Genomic DNA, 26,371 nt, shown 5'->3' with positions numbered 1-26,371 from the left:
ATAGCGCCGCGTGTCCTTAACCAGCGAGAGGGCGTGGCCCCACAGCGCCCCGCCCCTTCGCGCGGCGCGTCCGATAGGCTCGGGGCTCGGAGGCGCGGCTCGAACGCGGAAGGTCGAGCGCGTGGCTCCGCCTCCTTCCATTCATGCCCGGCGCGGCCGCGTCCCATTGGCCCTCCCCCGAGAGGGGGCGTGGCCGGCAGGATCCCCGGGGTCCCCATTCGGAGCGGAGGCGCCATGCGGAAAGGGCCTCGGCGGGGCCGCGCGGGGACGGGGGTCCCGCAGGGCGGCCTGGAGCCCGGAGGCTTCCCCGCCGCGCGGAAGCGGAGCCTGGCGAGCAGCCGCCGCCGCCTCTGGCTGGCCGGGCTGCTGGCCCTGGCCGCCGGCTCCCTGGCGGGGCTTTACCTGCTCTGGCAGCTGGGCGAGGACCCGGCCGTCCGGCCCCGGGAGGCGGCGCAGGAGGAGCTGATCCCGGGCGCCCAGGTACCTACAGGTAGGGGTGGGGTGGGGGGGTCTGGTGCACGGTCGGTTCAAGATCGCCGCCTTTCAAGGCGCTGTGGAACTCCCTGCCTCTTGACTTGCGCATCCCCCGCTTCCAATGGATCATTTCCTCTCTTTTTTTCTTCCGTTTTTTTCCTTGATTTCCCAAAATTTATAAACAAACAAACTGGATGCTGATCTAGTAAGCCACTGGCCTGTTCCAGCAAGCTTTTCCTAGACTTTTTTCGCATTAGACAACGGCCATAGCAACATAAAGCAAGCAATATACAGTGGTACCTCGGGTTACAGACGCTTCAGGTTACAGACTCCGCTGACCCAGAAATAGTACCTCGGGTTAAGAGCTTTGCTTCAGGATGAGAACAGAAATCGGGCTCCGGCGGCGCAGAGGCAGCAGGAGGCCCCATTAGCTAAAGTGGTGCTTCAGGTTAAGAACGGACCTCGGGAACGAATTAAGTACTTAACCTGAGGTACCACTGTAATAATAATAATAATAATAATAATAATAATAATAATAATAATAATTTATTATTTATACCCCACCCATCTGGCTGACTTTCCCCAGCCACTCCCAATCAAATGTTAAAAACAGTACAGCACTAAATATTAAAAACTTCCCTAAATAGGGCTGCCTTCAGATGTCTTTTAAAGATAGGATAGCTGCTTATTTCCTTCACATCTGAAGGGAGGGCGTTCCACAGGGCGGGTGCCACCACCGAGAAGGCTCTGTGCCTGGTTCCCTGTAACCTCACTTCTCCAATGAGGGAACCGCCAGAAGGCCCTCGGCGCTGGACCTCAGTGTCCGGGCAGAACGATGGGGGTGGAGACGCTCCTTCAGGTATACAGGACCGAGGCCGTTTAGGGCTTGAAAGGTCAGCACCAACACTTTGAATTGTGCTCGGAAAAGTACTGGGAGCCAATGCAGATCTCTCAGGACCGGTGTTATGTGGTCCCGGCGGCCACTCCCAGTCACCAGTCTAGCTGCCGCATTCTGGATTAATTGCAGTTTCCGGGTCACCTTCAAAGGTAGCCCCACGTAGAGCGCATTGCAGTAGTCCAAGCGGGAGATAACCAGAGCATGCACCACTCTGGTGAGACAGTCTGCGGGCAGACAGGGTCTCATCCTGTGTACCAGATGGAGCTGGTAGACAGCCACCCTGGACACAGAATTGACCTGCACCTCCATGGACAGCTGTGGTTCCAAAATGACTCCCAGGCTGCGCACCATGGATCCTTTTCGGCGCCTGCTAGTTCTTGTTTAGGCAAAGGGTTTAGAGAGCTTGCGAGGGGTTTCTCTGCGCTGTTGCGGTGTCTACTGCCTGCTCGTTTTAAATTATGCTAGAAAAATGTCAGCTGTGCTGCTCATAAAAGTAGTACGACTCATGCAACATGTTGGCGACTAATATACACACAGTAAAAAAAGAAAGAAAACAGAGGACTGACTTAAGCACTTGAAAAAGCCACTGAAATCAGACATTATAAGTTCATCTCATTTTAGGTAGTTCGCAAGTCTATGTGGCTTTGTACAGGGTTTTGTATTTTTCTTTTTTTTTAAAGAAATATTTATTAAGATTTTACAAAAAACAAATATACAACAACACATAATAAAAAAGCAAGAAAAAAATAAGAGTAAACACACACAAAAAAGTACAAAAAAATAAAAACAATTCTTTTTCATAATTTAAAACTCATTTGCTTGTTTCTTTGACTTCCTCACACCTCCCCTTCTTGTATTCCCGTTTAAATAATCAAATCAGCAAATCCTTACCCTCTTTCATTTATCTTATCTCTATAACTTAACGTTTTATAACTCAGTATTTTCATCCATTATCAATTCATTTTTGCATATTCTTATTAACTTTGTTACTAATACCACTTATTTCCAATCCAACACCATTTTAGTTATTTTTTTTTTACCTTTTTATGCCCTTCTTCCATATTCTTAAAGCATTACAGCTGGAAACCACTTAATTTCTATCCAACATCATTCTAACATTCATTAATTTTCAGGGTTTTGTATTTTTCTCAGACGATTGATAATGAATGTATAATCATTTTGGTAATTATTGTGTGGATATTAGTCGCCAGCGTGTTGCAGGAGTCGTGCCACCGTTTTCATTATGGCTGCAAGTTGGTTGTGCTGCTTTGTCATTTTATTTTGCAAACCGCTCTGAGATTCCCCTCCACCTTACCATCGAGCAGTGCTGTACATATAAATTTTACGAAGTAAGTGCATCCGTGCTACTGTGCAACACGGATCGAGACAGGACAGATTGCAGGTCGGTGGGGTGGATGATCTCCTTTTGGGGTTTTCAGGTTTGTGGTTTGTTGGAGACAGGCCAGACTGGGCCCCACCACGGGATCCTGCTGCAAAGGCTTTGCAATGAAAGTCTTTTGTTTTTTATTTTTATTTATTGAATTAATAATAATGATTTATTTATACCCCGCCCATCTGGCTGAGTTTCCCCAGCCACTCTGGGCGGCTCCCAATCAAATGTTAAAAACAGTACAGCATTAAATATTAAAAACTTCAGATGTCTTTTAAAGAAAGGATAGCTGCTTATTTCCTTCACATCTGAAGGGAGGGCGTTCCACAGGGCGGGCGCCACTACCGAGAAGGCCCTCTGTCTGGTTCCCTGTAACTTGGCTTCTCGCAGTGAGGGAACCACCAGAAGGCCTTTGGTGCTGGACCTCAGTGTCCGGGTAGAACAATGGGGGTGGAGAGGCTCCTTCAGGTATACTGGCCGTTTAGGGCTTTAAAGGTCAGCACCAACACTTTGAATTGTGCTCGGAAACGTCCTGGGAGCCAATGCAGATCTCTCAGGACCGGTGTTATGTGGTCTCAGCGGCCACTCCCAGTCACCAGTCTAGCTGCCGCATTCTGGATTAGTTGTAGTTTCTGGGTCACCTTCAAAGGTAGCCCCACATAGAGCGCATTGCAGTAGTCCAAGCGGGAGATAACCAGAGCATGCACCACTCTGGCGAGACAGTCTGCGGGCAGGGAGGGTCTCAGCCTGCGTACCAGATGGAGCTGGCAGACAGCCGCCCTGGACACAGAATTGACCTGCGCCTCCATGGACAGCTGTGAGTCCAGAATGACTCCCAGGCTGCACACCTGGTCCTTCAGGGGCACAGTCACCCCATTCAGGACTGCCCTATTCCCCAGGGTGGTCTCTGGGCTGTTCGCATAATCTGCCTCAGAGACTTATGACCGGCAGAATTCAAAGGGGCACCTAGCATAGCAGTCAACTTTTCCCTTTACTTGCGAGGAATCCAATTCAGAATAAGGGAATTTCCCTTTAAAAACAGGAAATGTTGACAGCTATGGCACCTAGTCATTCCCCTTCAACACACAAAAATCCTCTCCTGGTTACCCAAAGCTTCCTTCCTTTTTCAGCCATATAATTCAGGCTGGAGAGGACCAGGTGAACCTATTAGTCCAGACCATATGCAAGCAGGACTGTGCTGGCTGGGGCTGGTGGGAGTTGTAGTCCAAGATGGCCGTGTTGGCTGGGGCTGGTGGGAGTCGTAGTCCAAGATGGCCGTGTTGGCTGGGGCTGGTGGGAGTTGTAGTCCAAGATGGCCATGCTGGCTGGGGCTGGTGGGAGTTGTAGTCCAAGATGGCCCTGCTGGCTGGGGCTGGTGGGAGTTGTAGTCCAAGATGGCCCTGCTGGCTGGGGCTGGTGGGAGTTGTAGTCCAAGATGGCCGTGCTGGCTGGAGCTGGTGGGAGTTGTAGTCCAAGATGGCCGGGCTGGCTGGGGCTGATGGGAATTGTAGTCCAAAGCAGCTGGAAATGTGGGAGAAATATTCACCTGGAAGGAGCCTTGCCACAAGGCCTCAGCTATGGGGAATTCAGATTTTGTTGAGGGGGACAGAGCAGGAGAGGTGGTCTGAGCTTGCCAGGATTTCTTTCAGTGAGGCTGGACTTGGATAATATGGTGCCCAGAGCGAGGACAAAAATTGCCCCATCCCCCAAAATAATAATTCTTATTTTCATAATAATTAATTTTGGTACAGTTGCTTTTTTTATGTATCTTCTCAGTAGATACCCATATAAATGTTGTTGTTATTTTGCACCTCCTCGACTCTGCACCCTGTGCAGCGCAACTGCCTGCGCCGCCCTAAATCTGGCACTGCTGGGATTGTTTTCTGACGAAGCTTTTCTCTCGCCTTCTTGGCAGCTGAAGCACATGCCCCAAAACCTGACTAGCGGTCAGCTGAAAGACCTGGCATCGCAGGTCCAACTGCAGCGCCTTTGGCGTAGCTACCTGCAGCCCATCCTGATTGAGAGGTACTCTGGAAGCCCTGGCAACGAAAAAGTGCGGCAGGTGAGTCCAAACTCTAATCTTGCTGACTGAACACGTCACAGCGAGCCGTAAACTTCAGGTTACGGTCCTCCTTTGTAACCGCTGCATCGTCTCACCGTTGGGGGCATAGCTGTCAACTAACAGATTTGAAAATAAGGGACTGGCAGCCTTGAAAATAAGGAGCCAAAATAAGGGATTTTCCAAGCACAGGTATGTTTGACTTCTGAGCCCCTCTGAGCCAAAGGCAGAAAGCCCAGCCAGCAGCCAAACGAAGCCTCAAGCGGTGGTTCCCACAGCGCAGCAACCCGACAAAGGAAAACCACTGTCACCTCTCCGCTGGGAAGCGCTGAGCAAAGTCCCCAGGCAACGCAGCCGATTTGATTGGCACAAGGCATGCAAGCTCCACACACCCCAGAGTCGTTCTTAGACTACTTATTGGGTGAGCAACTCAGCCAAGCAACACAGTTGGAGCCTCCTTACTCCCTGGCCGGCAGGGAGGGAGGGAGAGGAGCTGCTTCCTTTGAAACCCAGGAAATTTACGGGACATCATCAATAAGGGACAGCAGCGGGACATGGCGCTAGGATAAGGGACTGTCCCGCCAAATAAGGGACGCTTGACAGCTATGGCTGGGGGACATGGAATGCTCTTGCTGCTGCAGTAGTTGTGTCGAAAAATAAATTCATTTGATATCTGTCCTGAGTCTTCCAGCGCTCCGTCTCCTTGGAAGTCCTCGAGTTTAATGAGAGAGGGTGAAAAACTGAGGACTAGAACCTTGCGTGAGCGACTCAAGTTCTTTTCCCCCTCTTCTTCCTTCCTAGTTCATTGTGGAAAAGCTGAGGGAACTGGGCGCTTCCTGGCACATAGAGGTGGACGCCTTCAAAGACCGGGCGCCGCACGGCGTCGTCAGCTTCGCCAATGTGGTGGCTACGCTGGACCCCGCAGCCACCTGGTGCCTGGTGTTTGCCTGCCACTACGACTCCAAGTACTTCCCCCGCGACAAGCGCGGCCGGGCCTTCCTGGGGGCGACGGACTCGGCTGTGCCATGTGCCATCCTGATGGAGCTGGTGACGGCGCTGGACGAGGAGCTGAAGAAATCGAAGGAGAGGGTGAGCAGGTGGCCTTTCCTGGGCAGAAATGCCCGGGTTTCCTTTTGTGTCTCTTGAAGAAAGGGGGAGTAAGGGCTTATTTGTATGTATATATTTTTCCAACTGCCTTTTTACCGGCGTGGCTTCTGTTAACGGAAAAATCCGAGGGCTCCCTTGGACAAAAACAAAGACAGCAACCAGGATAACTTGGAGCAAAACAGCAGCCTGAAGGCTTGGCCTTTATTGGAAACTGTGGCGACAGGACTCCCACCCGCAACAAGATGAAGCAAAATGGAAGCCCAGAACAAAAGAAGACCCCAACTTTTATTAGTTACTAATCCCCCAAACTAGGGACGTGGGTGGCGCTGTGGGTAAAACCTCAGTGCCTAGGACTTGCCGATCGCATGGTCGGCGGTTTGAATCCCCGCGGCGGGGTGAGCTCCCGTCTTTCGGTCCCGGCTCCTGCCCACCTAGCAGTTCGAAAGCACCCCTAAGTGCAAATAGATAAATAGGTACCGCTTTATAGCGGGAAGGTAAATGGCGTTTCCGTGTGCTGCGCTGGTGCTGGCTCGCCAGAGCAGCTTCGTCACGCTGGCCACGTGACCCGGAAGTGTCTCCGGACAGCGCTGGCCCCCGGCCTCTTAAGTGAGATGGGTGCACAACCCTAGAGTTGGACACGACTGGCCTGTACGGGCAGGGGTACCTTTACCTTTAATCCCCCAAACTACACCCCTAAGACTACATCACAAAAAGGAGGGGTTGAGGGAGGAGTTGTGGAGTTAACCTGAGTATCTTGTCACCTGGCTGGTTCCCCCTTTCCCCCTCCCCATGAGTACTTTCCAGGTGACAGAGGGGAGTTTGCAGTTTTCTGCCCCCAGAGGGAAGAGCTGATCATTGTCCTTTGTTCCAGTCCGTGCTGAATCCACTCCCATATGCAAGTCCTTTGTGACCTTGATGGTCTTCTGTCTGGGACCATCAAGGTTGTCATGCCAACTGGGCAGGGCTCCTTTGTATGTGCTGGTATGCTCAAGGGCTTATGGCTGCCCTGTATCAAACCTTCCCCATTTTGTAGTCCTTCCTTCATGGAGTAAAATAAAAGTGGAACAGTGCAGATCCGATGTATGGTTGATTTTCTATGAATTTATAACAGAAGCGTAGCTTGTGTGTGTGTGTGAAGTTATCCAAGTCTGTTATCAATGGTGCCGTCGTCTTCTAATGTATCAACGGCAACTTTGCAACCTGTTTTGAAGTTGAACAACCGAAGGGGGTCTGAAACATCACGTCTCTGTGTTTTAGGGCTCCAAGGTGACGTTGCAGCTGCTGTTCTTCGACGGGGAGGAGGCCTTCCGGGAGTGGACGGATCAGGACTCCTTGTACGGCGCGCGACATTTGGCTGATCGCATGGCGAAGGCGCCACATCGCCCGGGCCTCAGCCAGATCCAGGCTATCGTGAGTGCTTCTCTGAGCCAGCCGCCTGAGAAACGGCTGGCTTTTCCTTGCAAAAAGGGAAGTGCAGGCCTTTGCCACCTTGAAAGGGTGGGGGCTTCCTCTCTGATCTCTCCCTGTTCGGTTTGAAACCACATTAAGCGCCACGGAAGCAGCCAGAGCTCAGTGGAAAAGCATGCTGCCTCGTGCGCGAGAAGGTTCCTGGTTCAGTCTTCAGGTGGGATCTGGGAATGCCCTGGAGAGCCACTACCAGTCAGTGTCTTCTTCTTCCTTGGTGATCACTAATAATAATAATAATAATAATAATTTATTTATTTATACCCCGCCCTCCCCAGCCAAGGCCGGGCTCAGAGCGGCTTACAAGCAATAATAAAAACAAGTTGAATGAATACAACTTAAAAACAAGGTTAAAATACAACAATTAAAATATTGAAACATTAAAATGCAGCCTCATCACAGGAGGAGAAAGGAAAAAGAAAAAAGAGGGGGAGGGAATCAAATTGGCTCCAAGCCAAAGGCCAGGCAGAACAGCTCTGTCTTACAGGCCCTGCGGAAAGAAATCAGATCCTGCAGGGCCCTGTCTCATGAGGCAGAGCGTTCCACCAGGCTGGAGCCAGAGTTGAAAAGGCCCTGGCTCTGGTTGAAGCTAATCTAACTTCCTTAGGGCCCGGGACCTCGAGGGTGTTGCTATTTATGGACTCGTAGCCGAGTAAGATTGTCTTCCATAAACACGGTTTTAACAGTGAGTCCGTAAGTGACTGTGGAGGCCAATTCTGGATCCACACGTCCTTCTACAAGGGGGACATAGGTTTCCGGGCGGGAGTTGATCACGGTGTGGATTTGCCAAGCGTGCCTTCCTCTTAGCACGTTTCCCCCTTGCGTCCTGAGTTTGAGCGTCTTCAAAACCCACAACAGCTTTGGAAAAGGCTGTTCTCCAATTGGAGCGCTTGCAGGCCAGTGTTTCCCAGTTGCTGGTGTTCATACTACATTTTTTTAGACTTGCCTTGAGAGAGTCTTTAGACCTCTCTTGTTGACCACCAGCATTACGCTTTCCATTTTTAAGTTTGGAATAGAGTAATTGTTTTGAAAGACGATAATCAGGCATCCGCACAACATGACCAGTCCAATGAAGTTGACGCTGAAGAATCATTGCTTCAACACTGGTGATCTTTGCTTCTTCCAGTACACTGGCATTTGTTCGCCTGTCTTCCCAAGTGATGTGTAAAAATTTCCAGAAACACCGTTGATGGAATCTTTTGAGGTGCTGGAGATGGCGTTTATAAGTGGTCCATGTTTCACAAGCACGCAGTAGGGTTGGTAGTACAATAGCTTTGCAAACAAGCATTTTGGTTTCCCTGCGAATGTCCTGGTCCTCAAACACTGCACTTCAATCGGGAGAAAGCCGCACTCCCAGAGCTCAGGCGATGCTGGATTTCGGCATCAATGTCGGTCGGCCCTTGTGAAAAAAATAACTGCCCAGGTAGGAGAAGTGATCGACATTTTCCAACGTTACTGTAGACAGTACTGGGCTACATGGAACAATAATCTAGAGAAGGCAGCTTTCTAAGTCCCTGTGAAACAAGGGACTCCTGAGCCCACCTGAGCCTCAAACGACAGCAGAGGGACCTGGGAGTACCTGTGTGTGTCGTTTTTAAAATTTTAATTAAACAATTTCAACATAAAAAATTATCACTCCATTTAATCAATTACAATATTTTTTTCCCCTCCCCCCCATCCCTCCCTCTCCCTCCCACCAAAGACTTTTCTCAGGTCCCCTCTCTGATTTCTTTACACATATTCTCTGCATATTATAAAATTGTACATAAAAAGGTAAAGGGACCCCTGATTTCTTCGTCTATAGTCCTCTCCTGGGTGTGAACACGGCAGATAAAAGCCTCAATCTTAAACAAACAAACAAACAAACAAACAAACAGAAACAGACATTAATATGAGGTAGGTAGCCGTGTTGGTCTGCCGTAGTCAATACAAAATAAAATAATAAATAAAAAATACCTTCCAGTAGCATGGTAAAGGTAAAGGGACCCCTGACCATTAGGTTCTGTCGTGACCAACTCTGGGGTTGCGGCGCTCATCTCGCTTTATTGGCCGAGGGAGCCGGCGTACAGCTTCCGGGTCATGTGGCCAGCATGACTAAGCCGCTTCTGGCGAACCAGAGCAGCGCACGGAAACGCCGTTTACCTTCCTGCCGGAGCGGTACCTATTTATCTACTTGCACTTTGACGTGCTTTCAAACTGCTAGGTTGGCAGGAGCAGGGACCGAGCAACGGGAGCTCACCTCGTCACGGGGATTCGAACCGTCGACCTTCTGATCGGCAAGTCTTAGGCTCTGTGGTTTAACCCACAGCGCCACCCGCATCCCCAAAAGTTGTACATATGTTCACCTAATAAATTTGTGGATGTTTATTCAAAACCTGCCAAGGAGTCCCGCTCTTTTTGTTGTCTTTTTAGATAATTTACAAAAAGCTCCCATTCTTCCTTAAAGTCACAGTTGTCCTTGTCCCACAGTTTATGTGTCAATTTAGCCAACTCTGCATAGTTCATTAATTTTTCTTGCCGTTCTTTCGTTGGGATTTCCTCATTCTTCCATCCTTGTGCAATCAAGACTCTTGCCGCTGTTGTGGCACGGGAGCACCTGTGTTTTTGACTCTGCATTTTCCTGTTTCAGTCTCTCTTTGTTCTGCTGGACCTTTTGGGCGCCCGCCAGCCAACCATCCAGAACCATTTCCGCAACACAGCCCTCTGGTTCGAAAGGCTCGTTGGCCTCGGTGAGTGTCACTCTTCGCGCCGGGGAGCCAATCAGGAAAGGAGGGGGTGGGACTTCAGGGTTGATCGGCATTTCAGACCCCGCCTCCCAGGGATGAGCAGCAAGTGTGGGGCTGGGGATGTAAAGTTCTGTCCGATAGATCCACCTTCGCCAACCCGGCGCCCTCCAAGTGGACTGCAAGTCCTGAAACCCTACAGAACAGCTGCTGCACAGTGTTGGCATTACTGAGGTGGATGGACCCATGATCTGACAGGTTCCTGCGTCCCTTTAAGTTGAAGTCCATCAATTTTGGGGGGTCTGCAGGTGCCCCTTCCATCCCTGCTTTAGACCTTTCTTCTACTTGTGCCACAGATGTGGGGTGAGGCGTTCCCAAAGCAAAGGAAGGATTGGACTCTGATACACACAGAGGCTTGACCAGTAAGACTCGGCGAGGGGTGCGTATAATAATAATTCCTGTCCACCCCTCGGCCCAGGTCGTTTTATTCACAAAAGATCTTTTTACACAGTGTCCGTAAGAACCAATCAGATTTCCTCTGAGCATTTCAAAAAACCCCACGTGGGACAAAGTTAAAGATTAAAACTACAGCGAGCTAATTTCCTACTTGACCATGTATATGCAGTTCAAAGTACCTTATTTTTTGCTCTATAAGACTCACTTTTTCCCTCCTAAAAAGTAAGGGGAAATGTGTGTGCGTCTTATGGAGTGAATGCAGGCTGTGCAGCTATCCCAGAAGCCAGAACAGCAAGAGGGATTGCTGCTTTCACTGCGCAGCGATCCCTCTTGCTGTTCTGGCTTCTGGGATTCAGAATATTTTTTTTCTTGTTTTCCTCCTCCAAAAACTAGGTGCGTCTTGTGATCTGGTGCATCTTATAGAGCGAAAAACACGGTAAATAAAATAGGAAGCAATGCTTTTAGGAAAACCCAGAGGTCGTAAACAAGTGGTAAACAGGAGAGGAAGGAAGGCAAGGAGATAGGGATCTTTATCACCTTCCTGTGAAACTATTTCCAGGCCCTAAGATGAATAAAATCAAGGAAGGGTACACCAAAGAAACTACCTATCTTTTATGACCCAGGTTGCATGCCTGGCGAAGCAACTGGCAACTGTGTCCTCTGGTTCTTATATGTGCTTGTCAGACAGAGAGAAATGGGCAGTAGAGAAAATGGCCAGAAATGCAGAGGCTTGTGGGATTTGATCAGAAATTATTGTCAATGAATTGAACCCGGTCAGCGCCATGCTTTCATAGCGGAGACAATGGCTTGATGCATATTTTAGGATTCGTCATAGTAACCCCATGTGATCCCCACACTCTGGATGTTTGGACTCCTACATCGGGGCTGGTGTTTTCCTCCAGTACAGTGGTACCTCTGGTTACGCACTTACCGTATTTTTCGCTCTATAAGACGCACCAGACCACAAGACGCACCTAGTTTTTGGAGGAGGAAAACAAGAAAACAAGAAAAAAGACATTCTGAATCTCAGAAGCCAGAACAGCAAGAGGGATCGCTGCGCAGTGAAAGCAGCAATCCCTCTTGCTGTTCTGGCTTCTGGGATAGCTGCGCAGCCTGCATTCGCTCCATAAGACGCACACACATTTCCCCTTACTTTTATGGAGGGAAAAAGTGAGTCTTATAGAGCAAAAAATACGGTAATTCGTTCCGGAGGTCCGTTCTTAACCTGAAACTGTTCTTAACCTGAAGCACTACTTTAGCTAATGGGGCCTCCTGCTGCTGCCGTGCCGCCAGAGCACGATTTCTCTTCTCATCCTGAAGCAAAGTTCTTAACCCGAGTAAATATTTCTGGGTTAGCGGAGTCTGTAACCTGAAGCATATGTAACCTGAAGCGTATGTAACCTGAGGTATCACTGTATTTACTGGAAGTGCTTAGGGAGCCTGGAGATTCTCAGTTAGAGGACTTCCGGGTTGGCGCCTCTGGACAATGGCAGAATTCCTCTGATTGGGAGGAATTTGCTTCGTGGAAACTAGGGTCTGGCCGCCACGGTGAAGGCGGGGACCCACCAAAAATCACAGGCGGGAGAAGCCTGTGAACGTGGGATTCTGCTGGCACCTTTTGCGCCTCCCCTACTCGCAGGGAAACCCGGTTTTGGGGATCCGGAGCGACGTGGGGTGAGTGGCGCGGTGCTTTGAATCGACTGCTTTTTTCACGGAGTGAAGCCGCATTGCTGTTGCCGGAGAGCGCTGACTTTTTCCTGCGGGCAATTTGATCTTAAAACAACTACCCGTGAGTAGAACGGAAAATTGGATTTTTAAGCGTCTTAATTTGGCACCGAAACGGGGAGGTTCTAAACAGGAAGTCCGCCTCCCCCTTTTGTAAATAGACTGAAGCAAAGAGGCTGCAAGCTAAAGTCTTGGAAAGTTCTTTGTAAAGGGTTAAACTTCCATCGGCTAAAATCAGTAACCCCCCCCTGGAGGCAGGAGAAGAGGGGGGAAATTTTGGACCGCGCAAGCCTGCAGGAGAGTTGGACCATGGCTTCTACGCTGCGCCTAATCCCACCCTTTCGTTCTCTAGAGAAGCGGCTGCACCGGCTCGGCCTTCTGGAGTCTCACGCAAAGGAACAACTCTATTTCCAGCAACGCTCCTACTATGACCCCGTCGAAGACGACCACGCTCCCTTCCTCCGGAGAGGTACTTCTCTCCCGCTTTCCCCCAGTTGCCCTGAGGTCTTTTCGTTGCTGGTTCGATCCGGTGTTTGCTCTTTGCAGCCTGCTCTCTTACCAAACGGGGGTTGGGATAGATGACCCTGGGGGGGGTGGTCCCTTCAGCTCTACAATTCTATAAAATGCTCCTCTCGAGGAAGAAAGCAAGAGTTTTCAAAACGGCCGAGGAGAGTCTCGCAGTGTGCTGCAAGCTCGAAAACAGAGACCGAAAGCTCACAGAGCAGATTTCTAAAGCAGCTGCAAGTTTGGGCCGATCTAAGGAGGAAGTGAGGGAAACCATCTGCTGGTACTAATGGCCCAGGCATGGCTAAACCTGGCCCTCCAGCTGTTTTGGGACTACAACTCCCATCATCCCTGACCACTGGTCCTGTTAGCTAGTGTCTGTAAATGGCCATCCAGAGAACTACAAAAGCAACACTGCTGACGGATTGGGTTGAGGGTTTTTTGAGGGGGTTCCTCTCGTGTGGGTTGAATTGTCCGAGTGCACTCCTTGGTGAGAAGAAGGAGAACCAGGTAGCAAATGTGTGCAGCTTCACCTATTCTTGGGTGGGAGACGGCAACCCGTGAGAGTGCCAGATTGCTATTGGAACAGTAGATTTCTGTGAGTCTTGGGTGGTAATTAGAATGGCTATTTCAATGAATGATAAGTTGCGATGTCTCCTTGGTTTTACAATAAAAATAATAGTAATAATAATAATAATAATAATAATAATAATAATAATAATAATAATATTAATAATAATAATGTTCTTATTTGTACCCCACCCACCTGGGGAAATAACAGAAGTTTTTGCCTGGTGCTGGAAAAGAGGAAAGCATCAGAACAACATCCTGTTCTCAAAAGTGGGCAACTACCGTATTTTTCGTCCCATAGGACGCTCCGTCCCATAGGACGCACCTAGTTTTTTGGGGGGGAAATAAAGGAAAATTTATTTTTCTTTATTTCCCCCCCAAAACCAGATTGGGGAAACCGAACCAGGTTGAGGAACAGCGGGATGGCGGTGGTGCGCCTCCTTGCTGTCCCCCGAGCTTGTGGGGCTGGCCGATCTCTGCCCGGCGCGTGGGGCGCTCTGCTTCAGCGTGCCCTGCCTGCCGGGCGGCAGGCTGCTATCTGCAGCGTGGGGAGCCCTGCGGGGAACTCCTGCAGGGCTCCCCACGATGCGGATGTCTGCCCGGCGCGAGGGGCACTCTGCTTCAGGGTGCCCCTCGCGCCGGGCGGCAGGCTGCTATCCGCAGCCTAGACAGCCCTGCGGGAACTCCCGCAGGGCTGCCTAGGCTGCGGATGTCTTCCTGAAGCCTGGAGAGCGAGAGGGGTCGGTGCACACCGACCCCTCTCGCTCTCCAAGCTTCAGCGAAAGCCTGCATTTGCCCCATAGGACGCACCCAGATTTCCCCTTCATTTTTGGAGGGGAAAAAGTGCGTCCTATAGGGCGAAAAATACGGTAGATACCAGCACCAGCCATCTCCCCCCACCCGAGATTCTCGGCAGCTGTCATTCAGAGGATTATTATGATTATTATTTATTGCATTTATATACTGCCTTTTCTCCCAGGGAATTCAGGTTGGTACACATGGTTCTCCTCCCCATTTTACCCTCACAAGAACCCCGTGAAGTAGGTCAGGCTCAGCTTCTGGGTTGTCTAACCCCCACTTAATCTGCATGATCCTCTTGGCTGCTGGTGTTCACCGTTAGCGATGGTAGCTTTTAATGAGGTCAATTTAGTCACATTCTGGCCCATATGTGTGGGAATTCAACAACTATGGCTATTATAAACAACTACTAGACTTTTAGAAGACATCTGAAGGCAGCCCTGTTTAGGGAAGTTTTTAAAGTTTGATAGGTTATTGTATTTTAATATTCTGTTGGAAGCTGTCCAGAGTGGCTGGGGAAGCCCGACCCAATGGGTGGGGTATAAATAATAAATTATTATTAGGCTGAGAGACAAACCTAGACAACATCAAGCAGAGACATCACCTTGCCAAGAAAGGTCCGTATAGTTAAAGCTATGGTTTTCCCAGTAGTGATGTATGGAAGTGAGAGCTGGACCATAAAGAAGGCTGATGGCTGAAGAATGGATGCTTTTGAATTGCGGTGCTGGAGGAGACTCTTGAGAGTCCCATGGACTGCAAGAAGATCAAACGTATCCATTCCTAAGGAAATCAGCCCTGAGTGCTCACTGGAAGGACAGATCCTGAAGCTGAGGCTCCAATACTTTGACCGCCTCATGAGAAGAGAAGACTCCCTGGAAAAGACCCTGATGTTGGGAAAGATGGAGGGCACAAGGAGAAGGGGACGACAGAGGATGAGATGGCTGGACAGTGTTCTTGAAGCTACCAGCATGAGTTTGACCAAACTGTGGGAGGCAGTGGAAGACAGGAGTGCCTGGCGTGCTCTGGTCCGGGGGTCACGAAGAGGCAGACACGACTAAACAACAACAATAGGCTGAGAAGAGGCTGTCACCCAGTGAGCTCCATGGCTGCGTGGGGATTCGAACCCAGGTCTCTCAGGTCGCAGTCCAGCACTCTTGCCCATTATGCCACACTGCCGTACTGCGTCCCTGTCAGAGAACACAGCCCACATGGCCAGCCTTATCCCTCCAATAATCTGTTGTCTCCTCTTTTTATAGCCTTCCAAACTGATGGCCATTATTCCTACCTCTTGTCCGAGATTTTGAAACAGGGGCTGGGTGGGGTTTTCCATCTGTCATGGGTGCTTTTGTTGAGATTCCTGCATTGCCCATGAGCCCTTCTGACTCTAGGAGTCTATCTCTCTTTGTTTTTTAGAGCCAGTGTGGTGTAGTGGTTAAGAGCAGTGGACTCGTAATCTGGTGAACTGGGTTCGCTTCCCCTGTCTCAGATTGTCTGTCTGAATCTGAATCTGAGCAGGAGGGAGAGCCAGATAATGGTGATCTGGTCGATGATCAGGATCAGGACCAGGGGGAGGCGTTTCCACAGGTTGTGAAAGGAGTGTCCAAGAGTGAGCCCTCATCTCCTGTTAGAGTGATGGAGAAAGCTCACAGACGGATCAAGTCAGAGGGGGACTCTGATGAAGAAGACGCACTTGCTGGCCCCAGTGGGTCAGGAGAAGAACCCCAGTTTGTGCCCAGGCGGTCTTCACGGGCAACAAAGGGAATTCCACCTGAGAGGTTTCAAGTCACAAATGCGTGGGTTGGTCTCGCACAGTGCGAACCAGAGATTTGTGAGGAGACTCAACAGGCAGGTGGGAAGGTGTGGGACACACAGAGGTCTGTAAAGGTGTGCTCACAAGTCCTCTCAGAATGTGATGCGAGAGGGGGTGTTGAGAGAGTCAGAACTCTCTCAACACTCCACATGCAGCTGCTGGGTGACCCTGGGCTAGTCACACTTCTCTTAAGTCTCTCAGCCCCACTTACCTCACAGAGTGTTTGTTGTGGGGGAGGAAGGGAAAGGAGAATGTTAGCCGCTTTGAGATTCCCTAGGGTAGTGATAAAGCGGGATATCAAATCCAAACTCCTCCTCTTCTTCTTCTTTTAAAGAAAGAAAGAAAAAACACCTGCATTTGAACAATGTGCTCTGTAGAAAATGTACTGCGTGGCGTGGTTTTCAGACGACGCTGGGCTGACAGCTTTTGATTCCTTCTCTCTCTCTTTCTTTGCCGAAGGTGTTCCAGTCCTTCACCTCATCACCACACCTTTCCCCGCAGTCTGGCACACCTTCGAGGACACAGAAGAGAACCTGCACCCGCCTACGGTGCTCAACCTCTGTAAGATCTTGGCAGCTTTCTTGGCGGAATATCTGTGGCTTTAGGGGGAAAGGACTCTCCTGCTGACCCCGAGGCCTTTGGTTTTTGGTCAACCGAGAAGTGGAACGGCTGGAGGATGCGCCACGTTTAAGAAACAGCACGATCGCTTGCCAGGGACTCCGTCTGCGGCCCTTGCAGAAGCTGCGCTCGTGGCCCAAAGGGATGTGGGGAGAGACAGGCTGGGGAACGGAAGGGTCTCAGACCTTGTGTCTTGGGGAACTAAGCCTTCAGGCCCCTCAGGGAATGTGGCTGGCCAGGCAAGAGGACCCCAGACTGATCTCCAAGATGGCACAGATCAGGGAAACCAAATTGGAGTGGCGGTAGAGAGAATAATAATAATAATAAGCTTCCTTTCTTCCCAGGGGATTGTAGTACAGTGGACGCTCGGGTTGCAAACATCCATGCGGGAGGCACGTCCGCGACCCGCGTGTGTCGTGATTTGGCGCTTCTGAGCATGTGCAAAGCGCGATTTAGCGCTTCTGCGCAAGCGCCAAAACCCGGAAGTAACCGTTCCAGTACTTCTGGGTTCATCACGGTGCGCAACCCAAAATCGCACAACCCGAAGCGTCTGTAACCCAAGGTATGACTGTAGTTTCTTGTGGGGGGGGTGGGACCCCCCGACCCGTCCCTGATCAGCAACCCTACAATGTGCACTCTTGTTATTAATAACAGTCTTGAATCCAAGTTCTGCTCTTGAGCCATTTTGGAAACCGAGGCCTGGTTTTTCGAAGTGCCCAGGCTCCTGTCGGTTCCACGGAATGTGGCTATTGACACGTGATAGAGACACGATTCAGGGACAACCGTTTGCACTCTGATCCCAGATACTTAAACTGAAATTTTCTTTTCCCCTGAGGCAGCTGTTTAGTCCGTGCTGGGGGGTGCAGAACAATGTCCAAGATTCCCAGAGATGCCTACCTCTGCCCCCCCGCCGACCTATTCCACCCTGTACAAAGCAAAAACGGGTTTTTGCTCTGTTTGTAATTCAATATTTATTGTTGAGCCTTAAGGCGACTTCGGGTGTGGCAGCTCGGCTATGTGGAAAAAGCTTGGGTGGGAGGGAGGAATTCTCATGTCACATTCAAGCTAAATCTGGGTTACGCACCTTCCTTATTCCAAAGTGACTCCGAGGCCTGGTTTGGACACACAACAAAATCCTGAGTTAGGAGAGTGGGGTGCCACTTCTGAATGCGTCCTCACCTTTTTTAAAGCATACCTGCAAGTAAAAAGCTAGCAAATCAATGAGAGATTCCAGTTCAGCCCTCTTCCTGGTGTTCTAGCTTTCTACTTGCAAGGACTTTAAAAAAAGTAAAAGTTGGGGAACAGTCTGAAGTGTTACAGTCCATTATTCCATCTCAGACTACGTCCCCTCCCTCAAATGGTTCGTTGACAAGTATTACAATAAAAGTTTCTTGCAGCTTTCTGCTCTTTCATCTATTTGTGTGTGTGTTTTTTGCCTGTTAGGACAACCAGAATTTAAACTTAGCGCCGCGATAAAATTCAGTGGACTTCCTGATCTTTGGCACCTGGTTTTCCTACCTGTTTCAAGGTGTTTTCTCAAAAGGGCTCCCTGAGACATTTTGAGGTGAAGCAGAAAACGGAGCCCCCATTGAAGGCGCGGAATGTCGTCATTTGAATTTACCTTAAGGTCCCGGGGCAGGTTGCAACAGTTTAAATTGCAAGATTTAAAAGCAGCTCAGCACCCAAGTTACATTTGGCACTTGAGGCAAAAAAAGGAAAAAAAGCAATCCTACAACCCCCTCTCTCTGGCAGTAAAAGTAATAATAATAATCTATTTTTGATGCCAATATTATTAATAATAAAAGTATTTGTTTCTTTATTTGTTCCTTCAGCATAAGATTCCCCCCCCCTTTTCACAGTATTAAAAAAGGGTGAAACAAGTAATAATAATAGTAATAATATTTTATTTAGACTCCACTCATCTGGCTAGGTTCCCTAGCCACTCTGGGTGGCTCCCAACAGAATTAATGATAATAAAAGCGACAAAACATCAGACATTAAAAGCTTCCCTAAAAGGGCTGCCTTCAGATGTCTTCTAAAAGTCAGATAGTTGCTTATTTCCTTGACATCTGCTGGGAGGGCATTCCACAGGGCAGGCGCCACCACCGAGAAGGCCCTCTGCCTGGTTCCCTGTAACCTCACTTCTCGCAGGGAGGGAACCGCCAGAAGGCCTTCTCGGAGCTGGACCTCAGTGTTTGCTGCCCTTTCATGACTCCAAACTCTGAAGCAGCCTTCTCAGTTTGCCCATCCCTCAGCGTCCCTCTCTGTTCTCTTCGATTTGCTTACCTCGCCTTCCAGATTCCTCCTTTAAGAGCAATTGTACACACGTATGTCAGGGGTCACTGTTGGCCATGCAGCCTGTGGCCAATGGGAGTTTGAGTCGAAGGTAACGGGTTCCTCCCCTCTAGTGTCTGTGATCAGACCTAGAGAGCAGTGAATTCTCTCCACCTTGGACCTTATAGCCTAAAGTTTTACAGTAGTAGTGAGAAGGGGATGGGAGGCACAATGGGCAGTTATCTTTCCACAAGGGCCAACACTGATGCCGAAATCCAGCATCGCCTGAGCTCTGGGAGTGCGGCTTTCTCCCGATTGAAGTGCAGTGTTTGAGGACCAGGACATTCACAGGGAAACCAAAATGCTTGTTTACAAAGCTGTCGTACTACCAACCCTGCTGAATGCTTCTGAAACACAGACCACTTATAAACGCCATCTCCAACACCTCAAAAGATTCCATCAATGGTGTTTCTGGAAATTTTTACACATCACTTGGGAAGACAGGTGAACAAATGCCAGTGTACTGGAAGAAGCAAAGATCACCCGTGTTGAAGCAATGATTCTTCAACTTCATTGGACTGGTCATATTGTTCAGATGCCTGATGACTGTCTTCCAAAGCAGCTACTCTATTCCGAACTTAAAAATGGAAAGCGTAATGTTGGTAGCCAACAAACGACATTTATTTATTTTTTTAAAGATATTTATTAGAGTTTTACAAAAAACAAATTTACAGAATAGAAAAACAACAGAGAAAAATAAAAAATAAAAAAATACAAAAAATACAAAAATTCATAGAAAACAAAAGAAAATACAAAATACAAAAAGCAAAAAGCAAATAGACAGGAAAAAATTAAAAAACAGATCCATTTTTTGATATCTTTAAGCTCATTTGCTTGTTTCCTTGACCTCCTCACACCTCCCCTTTTTGTGTTCCCATTTACATAATCAATTCAGCAAATCCTTACCCTCTTTCATTTATCTTAACTATATTTTCATCCATTTATCAATTCATTTTTGCATATTCTTGTTAACTTTTGTTGCTAAATACCACTTATTGCCAATCCAAACATAATTTTAACATTCATTAATTTTACAATATTTCTGAAGATAGTCTTTAAATTTCTTCCAGTCTTCCTCCACCACCTCTTCTCCCAAGTCTCGGATTCTGCCAGTCATTTCCGCCAATTCCATATAGTCCATCATCTTCATCTGCCACTCTTCCAGGGTGGGTAGCTCTTGTGTCTTCCAAAACAAACGATGTTTAAAGAATCTCAAGGCAAATCTTTAAAAATGTAGTATAAGCACTGACAACTGGGAAATACTGGTCTGTGAGAACTCCTTTACCAAAGGTGTCCTGGGCTTTGAAGGCGCTCAAACTCAGGACAAAAGGGAGAAACGTGCTAAGAGGAAGGCACACTTGGCAAATCCACACTGTGATCAACTCCCACCTGGTAACCTATGTCCCCACTGTGGAAGGATGTGTGGATCCAGAATTGGCCTCCACAGTCACAGACTCACTTTATGGAAGACGATCAAGTGGAGGAAAATGAGAGCTGGGGCTTGAATCTCAGTTGCACTGCATGCTAAAATGTGCAGAAGGTCCTTTTCCCACAAGGGTGCAGCACCAGCCCAGTAATTCTTCCCAGGAAGGCCAGAAGCGAAAATGTTCTGCTGTAGTTCTCTGCCAGGTTTCTACAGATGGGTCCTGGCAACTTTCTCCCAAGCCATGAATTTGTGCACATAGCATAGGCAGTAAAATCCTGGAGGCTGTTTCCTCCAGGGATTTGGGTGTTTGCTGCTGTTTTTGCATACGGATAATTTCGTTCCGTTGCAAAGTCAACTGGGTCTGTCCCCATTCCTGGCCATTGCTTTAAGACCAGCTGCACCCAGACACTGGAGAGACCTGTCAGGAGTAAGCATGGACCAATGGTACCAAATAGTATGGGAAACAGCCCTACTAGAAAAATTAACCAATGAACTGAAACTGACACGGGGACAAATAGAAGAAGACACCTTCACCCTGGTATGGCTCCCCTTTATCACATACACAGCCCAACAAGACGACAAAAATCCACCAACAGCATACAAATCAATATGACTAACCTGATCCAAAACACCCACCCACCCTACTCACACATGAAAACAAAGACCACCACAGCCAACCACAAAAAAAAACCACACCCTGGGCCAACCCCAACCTCTCTCACCACCAAAGGAACACAAGCAAACAGCAAAGAACCTGCACAAGCAACGCTGACACCAAACCCTACATACAGGTGAAACTCGGAAAATTAGAATATCAGTAATTCAACTTAAAAGGTGAAACTAATATATGAGATAGACTCATGACATGCAAAGCGAGATATGTAGCATAATGAATTTTAAAATGGGGTTTTAGAGTTTTTGGGGGTTTTGAATGTTTTATGTAGTTTTTATGTAGTTTTATGTAGTTTTGTGGTAGTTTTATGTAGTTTTGTGGTAGTTTTGTGTAGTTTTTCAATTTCATTCTTCCGCAAGGGACAATGACAACAAAGATATCGTAATCGTAATCGTCAAGCCTTTATTTGTTATAATTGTGATGATCATGGTGTACAGCTGATGAAAACCCAAATTAACAATCTCAGAAAATTAGAATATTAAATGAAATCAGCAAAACAAGGATTCCAAATAGAGCAATATTGGACCTCTGAGAAATAGAAGCATGCATATGTACTCAGTACTTGGTTTGGGCCCCTTTTGCATCAATTCCTGCCTCAGTGCGGCATGGCATGGATGCTATCAGCCTGTGACACTGCTGAGGTCTTATGGAAGACCAGGGAGCTTCAATAGCATCTTTCAGCTCTTCTGCATTGCTCAGTCTCATGTCTCTCTATGGGGTTCAGGTCAGGTGAGTTTGCTGGCCAATCAAGCACAGTAATCCCATGGGCATTGAACCAGGTTTTGGTATTTTTGGCAGTGTGGGCAGGTGCCAAAGTCCTGCTGGAAAATGAAGTCAGCATCCCCATAAAGCTCGTCTGTGGAATAATAATATAATAATAATAATTTATTATTTGTACCCCGCCCATCTGGCTGGGTTTCCCCAGCCACTCTGGGCGGCTTCCATAGAAACCAAAAATACACTAAAAGGAAGCATGAAGTGCTCCAAAATCTCCTGGTGGACGGCTGCGTTGACCCTGGACTTAATGAAGCACAGTGGACCAACACCAGCTGATGACATGGCTCCCCAAATCAACACAGGCTGCGGAAACTTCACACTGGACTTTAAGCATCTGGCATTGTGTGCCTTCCCATTCTTCCTCCAGACTCTGGGTCCTTGGTTGCCAAATGAGATGCAAAAGCTGCTCTCATATTAGAAAGGTACATTAGAAAATGCAACAGAACCGCCAGCATTATAATCGGGGAAGCTAATGCAATGTCCTCTGTGTCTGAATGCCCCATCCGCCTCTGTTGGTGGGGACAGGGTGAAGGAACAGAAGGTCGAAATGAGAAGGCAGACTCTCCTCTGCTGAGAGCAGGGTGAAATTCAGGGTTTGCAAGTGGCCCCTTGGATGGGCAATGTGGTTGCAACCCTCATTTTCAGCACCTCGGACAGCTCTTCCCACCTTGCTTTCCCAGCATTTATTATTTTAAATGCAGTGGTGCCCCGCAAGACGAATGCCTCGCAAAACGAAAAACGCGGAAGACGAAAGGGTTTTTTGGTTTTTGCGTCGCTTCGCTAGACGATTTTCCCTATGGGCTTGCTTCGCAAGACGAAACGTCTTGCGAGTTCTTGCGAGTTTGTTTCCTTTGTTCCTTTGTTTCCTTGTTTTCTTAAAGCCGCTAAGCTGTTAATAGCCGCTAAGCTGTTAATAGCCGCTAAGCCGTTAATAGCCGCTAAGCCGCTAATAGCCGCTAATAGCCGTGCTTCGCAAGACGAAAAAACCGCAAGACGAAGAGACTTGTGGAACGGATTAATTTTGTCTTGCGAGGCACCACTGTACCGTATTTTTTGCTCTATAAGACTCACTTTTTCCCTCCTAAAAAGTAAGGGGAAATGTGCGTGTGTGTCTTATGGATTGAATGCAGGCTGCGCAGCTATCCCAGAAGCCAGAACAGCAAGAGGGATTGCTGCTTTCACTGCGCAGCGATCCCTCTTGCTGTTCTGGCTTCTGAGATTCAGAATAATTTTTTTCTTGTTTTCCTCCTCCAAAAACTAGGTGCGTCTTGTGATCTGGTGAGTCTTATAGAGCAAAAAATACGGTAACTACTTTGACATTTCAAAGCGGTATAAAAACGAACTGAATAAAATGATGATGATGTCCCAGCCATAAACCACAGCACGGTAATTGCTGGATTATCATCGACGGTTGGGGCCACGATGGCTACGCTTTGCCCCCACAGCTAGATACATCAATGCTTCTGAATCCCAGTTGCTGGAAACCTCAGGAGGGGAAGAGTTGGTCTTGTATTCAAATCCTGCTTGCGGGTTCCCCTGTGAGAACAGGATGCCAGACTGGAAGTCTGTGGTTGCAGTAGGAGGTGATTCGCCTGCCACATTCCTTAATGCAGCCTTCACCAGTTTGGGGCCTTTGAGCTGCCCTTGCTAGTTGGAGGGCATGTGGCAGATTTGATGTTGCCCATCCCCGACCAAAAAAGGCCAGCAAGTAAGGGTAGGGGTGGTAGGGTGGAGGATAAAAGGAAGGTAAAGGTAAAGCACCCCTGGCCGGTTAAGTCCAGTCAAAGGCTACTATGGGGTTGCGGTTCCCTCACTGCGGGAAGCCAAGTTACAGGGAACCAGGCAGAGGGCCTTCTCGGTGGTGGCACCCAGCCTGTGGAACGCCCTCCCACCAGATGTCAAAGAAAACAACTACCACCAGACTTTTAGAAGACATCTCAGGGAAGCTTTTAATGTTTGATGGATTACTGTATTTTAATATTTTGTTGGAAGCCGCCCAGAGTGGCTGGAGAAACCCAGCCAGATGGGCGGGGTATAAATAAAATAAATCATCATCATCATCATCATCTCGCTTTCAGGCCAAGTCAGCTTTCTGAGTCATGTGGCCAGCATGACTAAACTGCTTCTGGCGCAACAGAATACCGTGACGGAAACCAGAGCGCACAGAAATGCCATTTACCTTCCCGCCGCAGTGGTACCTATTTATCTACTTGCACTGGCGTGCTTTCGAACTGCTAGGTTGGCAGGAGCTAGGACAGAGCAATGGGAGTTTACCCCATCACGGGGATTCGAACCGCCGACCTTCTGATCAGCAAGGCCAAGAGGCTCCGTGGTTTAGACCACAGCACCAACCGTGTCCCTTGGTGGTGGTGGAGGATGAATCGCGCCATAGGCACCATTGATTGTCACATCCGTTGCCATATCAACGGCAGTTCTGCAAATAAGCTTAATTGTGGCATTTTGGTATTTTTCTCTCTCACGCAGCATCTCTTTTTTCTCCACGGACTCCTCAGCCAGGCCTCTTTTGAGCCAGCCCTCAGGAGGTCCGCGGAAGACAGCAATCAAAGTCAGCCAAGCCAGAAATTGCCTTTCTCATATCAGGCAAGAAGCAGGGCCCTCAATTGCCAGCGCCGTTTATCTCCTTGAAGCAGCAGGGAGGAAATCCATGGCTGTTTGTCACGTGGGCTTGAGGCGGCTGTAAAAACAGGGTATCTGCATCTAGGTAGCCTTTGGCACCTCACTTCACAGGGATGGGGAAACTGTTCCAGACGAGGGCCACGTTGCCTCTTGGAGAACCCTTCAGGGGCCGCCTATTGGTGGACGCAGGAGGCCAAAGAGGGCAGAGCAATGAGAGATCCTTAATGTTGGCAAGGATATGAAAAAGCAGCCAGAGGAGCAAGAGCTGTGGCTCAGTAAGAGAGCATCTTCCTTCTCTGCAGCAGTGCGCTCCCTGTGGAACGTCCTCCCATCAGATGTCAAGGAGATAAGTGTGGGATGTGAAACACAAGAGCAGTCAAGTACAACATTCCTAGAGTGAACATGTTTACACATGGGGAGGAATGTTTCTCCAGCCAGCAGGTCAACTTCCTGTTCAGGTCAACTTCCTGTTTCCTTCTGGGCTGGGACAGACTTCCTCTGCATGTGACTAGAGGTGGGCGTGGCCTCACCTGTGCAGGTAACGACAAGCAGGCAGGACAGCTATCTCTCTCCTTTTGACTACATGCATCGAAGAAGCAACATCTGCTTAGCCAAAGATGCTCTCTTGGCTCCAGCCAAGAGAGGACAAAGGGACCATCTTCTTATGAGATAGTTTCCAGGTATATGTTACTTTTCTAAGCTAAGTCTGCCTTCTGGGATCCTATTGTGAACAGAATGATGTGTGAGTAAACCTTTTTTACTTTTATAGAAGACTGTGTCGTGTCTTATCTTTTGAGGGGGAATAAGCGGAAAATACCAGAAGTTATTAGCGAGCTTGAGCAAACGCATCCGCTGCAAGTTTAAAAAGGGGAATGTTACTCTGTTAAAATTGTGAACTTGTTAACACAAGTTGGAAAGGCTATTATCAGACAATATATCCTCTCCTGCATCCCTGAGCATTCCCACAGTAAGTAACACTACAACCTTTAGAAGACATCTGAAGGCAGCCCTGTATAGGGAAGTTTTAAAATGTATTGTTATATTATTATGTACATTGGAAGCTGCCCAGAGTGGCTGGGGAACCCGGTCAGATGGTGGGGCACCAGCTGGGAGAGGACTTCCTGGGGGTGTATGAGCTGACTAGAGGCAGACCCACTTTGGTCCGACCCCGCAGAGCTGTTGTTAAAAATAAGAAGGAAAACAACAACGTCTGTGATCTTGAAAAGGACATTTAGTGCTCTCACCATCACAGAAACACAGAGAAAGCATCAATAGTGGCACAATGCGATGGTGGATCAGTACATGAGCACTGCCGAAGAGTTGATGTGCAGATTTAGTTGTTCAGCAGTAAGTTTTTTAATAATGGATCCAGTCATCATTATATAGCTTACCTGGGCTAGGAGAACTTCTGCAGGCACTGGGGGTGCCAGATTCAAGCTGAAGACATCCTAGTCTAGAGCTTTTCACTTCAAGTTGCTCCCGTGTTGCACTTCGCTTCCTTCCAGCCCTCAAGATATACACGCAGCCTGAATTTCAGGAGACTGGCCTTTTCTGTCAATTCCCCCCTCCTCTTCTTGAACAACGGATGCTCTGTAACCCTCGCTTTGCCAGCTGATGCAGCAACAGAAAGAGGACAAACCTATTTTGAAGGCTGGGGCTTGATCCTGGGGGAAGCAGTTTCAGAGTGTTTCCCTCTGAACATGTGCAAAGTGCATTTCACCCTCCACCAGCTTGCTCTCCCATGCCTGGGAGATGTGAGCTGTGCTTCCCAAACATGCCTGTGACTGGAGAGCTTGGATTTGGATTTCCTAGAGTGATTTGACTGGGCTGGGCTGGACAGACGTTTTGTCCGATCTGTTAGGTTCTTCTTAAACTAGCACGGGAACACAGCTGTGACAAGATACCAGTGGATCGGACAGAGACCGGTG

The 26,371-nt window shown here is 48.5% G+C and overlaps 1 protein-coding gene across 1 annotated transcript; it reads left to right on the top strand.

The window, feature by feature from the left end:
- Positions 1-200: 200 nt before the first annotated feature.
- Positions 201-18,008, top strand: QPCTL (glutaminyl-peptide cyclotransferase like). Its single transcript, XM_083627645.1, has 7 exons — positions 201-480; positions 4,678-4,824; positions 5,623-5,910; positions 7,186-7,338; positions 10,022-10,121; positions 12,649-12,765; positions 16,438-18,008. Exons 1-7 carry the CDS (start codon positions 235-237, stop codon positions 16,581-16,583), a joined length of 1,197 nt encoding a protein of 398 aa, XP_083483771.1. The 5' UTR covers positions 201-234; the 3' UTR covers positions 16,584-18,008.
- Positions 18,009-26,371: the final 8,363 nt, after the last annotated feature.

The sequence above is a fragment of the Podarcis filfolensis genome (genome assembly GCF_964270895.1).
Source record: "Podarcis filfolensis genome assembly, chromosome: 8".
Taxonomy (NCBI): domain Eukaryota; kingdom Metazoa; phylum Chordata; class Lepidosauria; order Squamata; family Lacertidae; genus Podarcis; species Podarcis filfolensis.
Note: the sequence above shows the minus strand (reverse complement) of the source record. Positions and strands in the feature narration are given on the sequence as shown.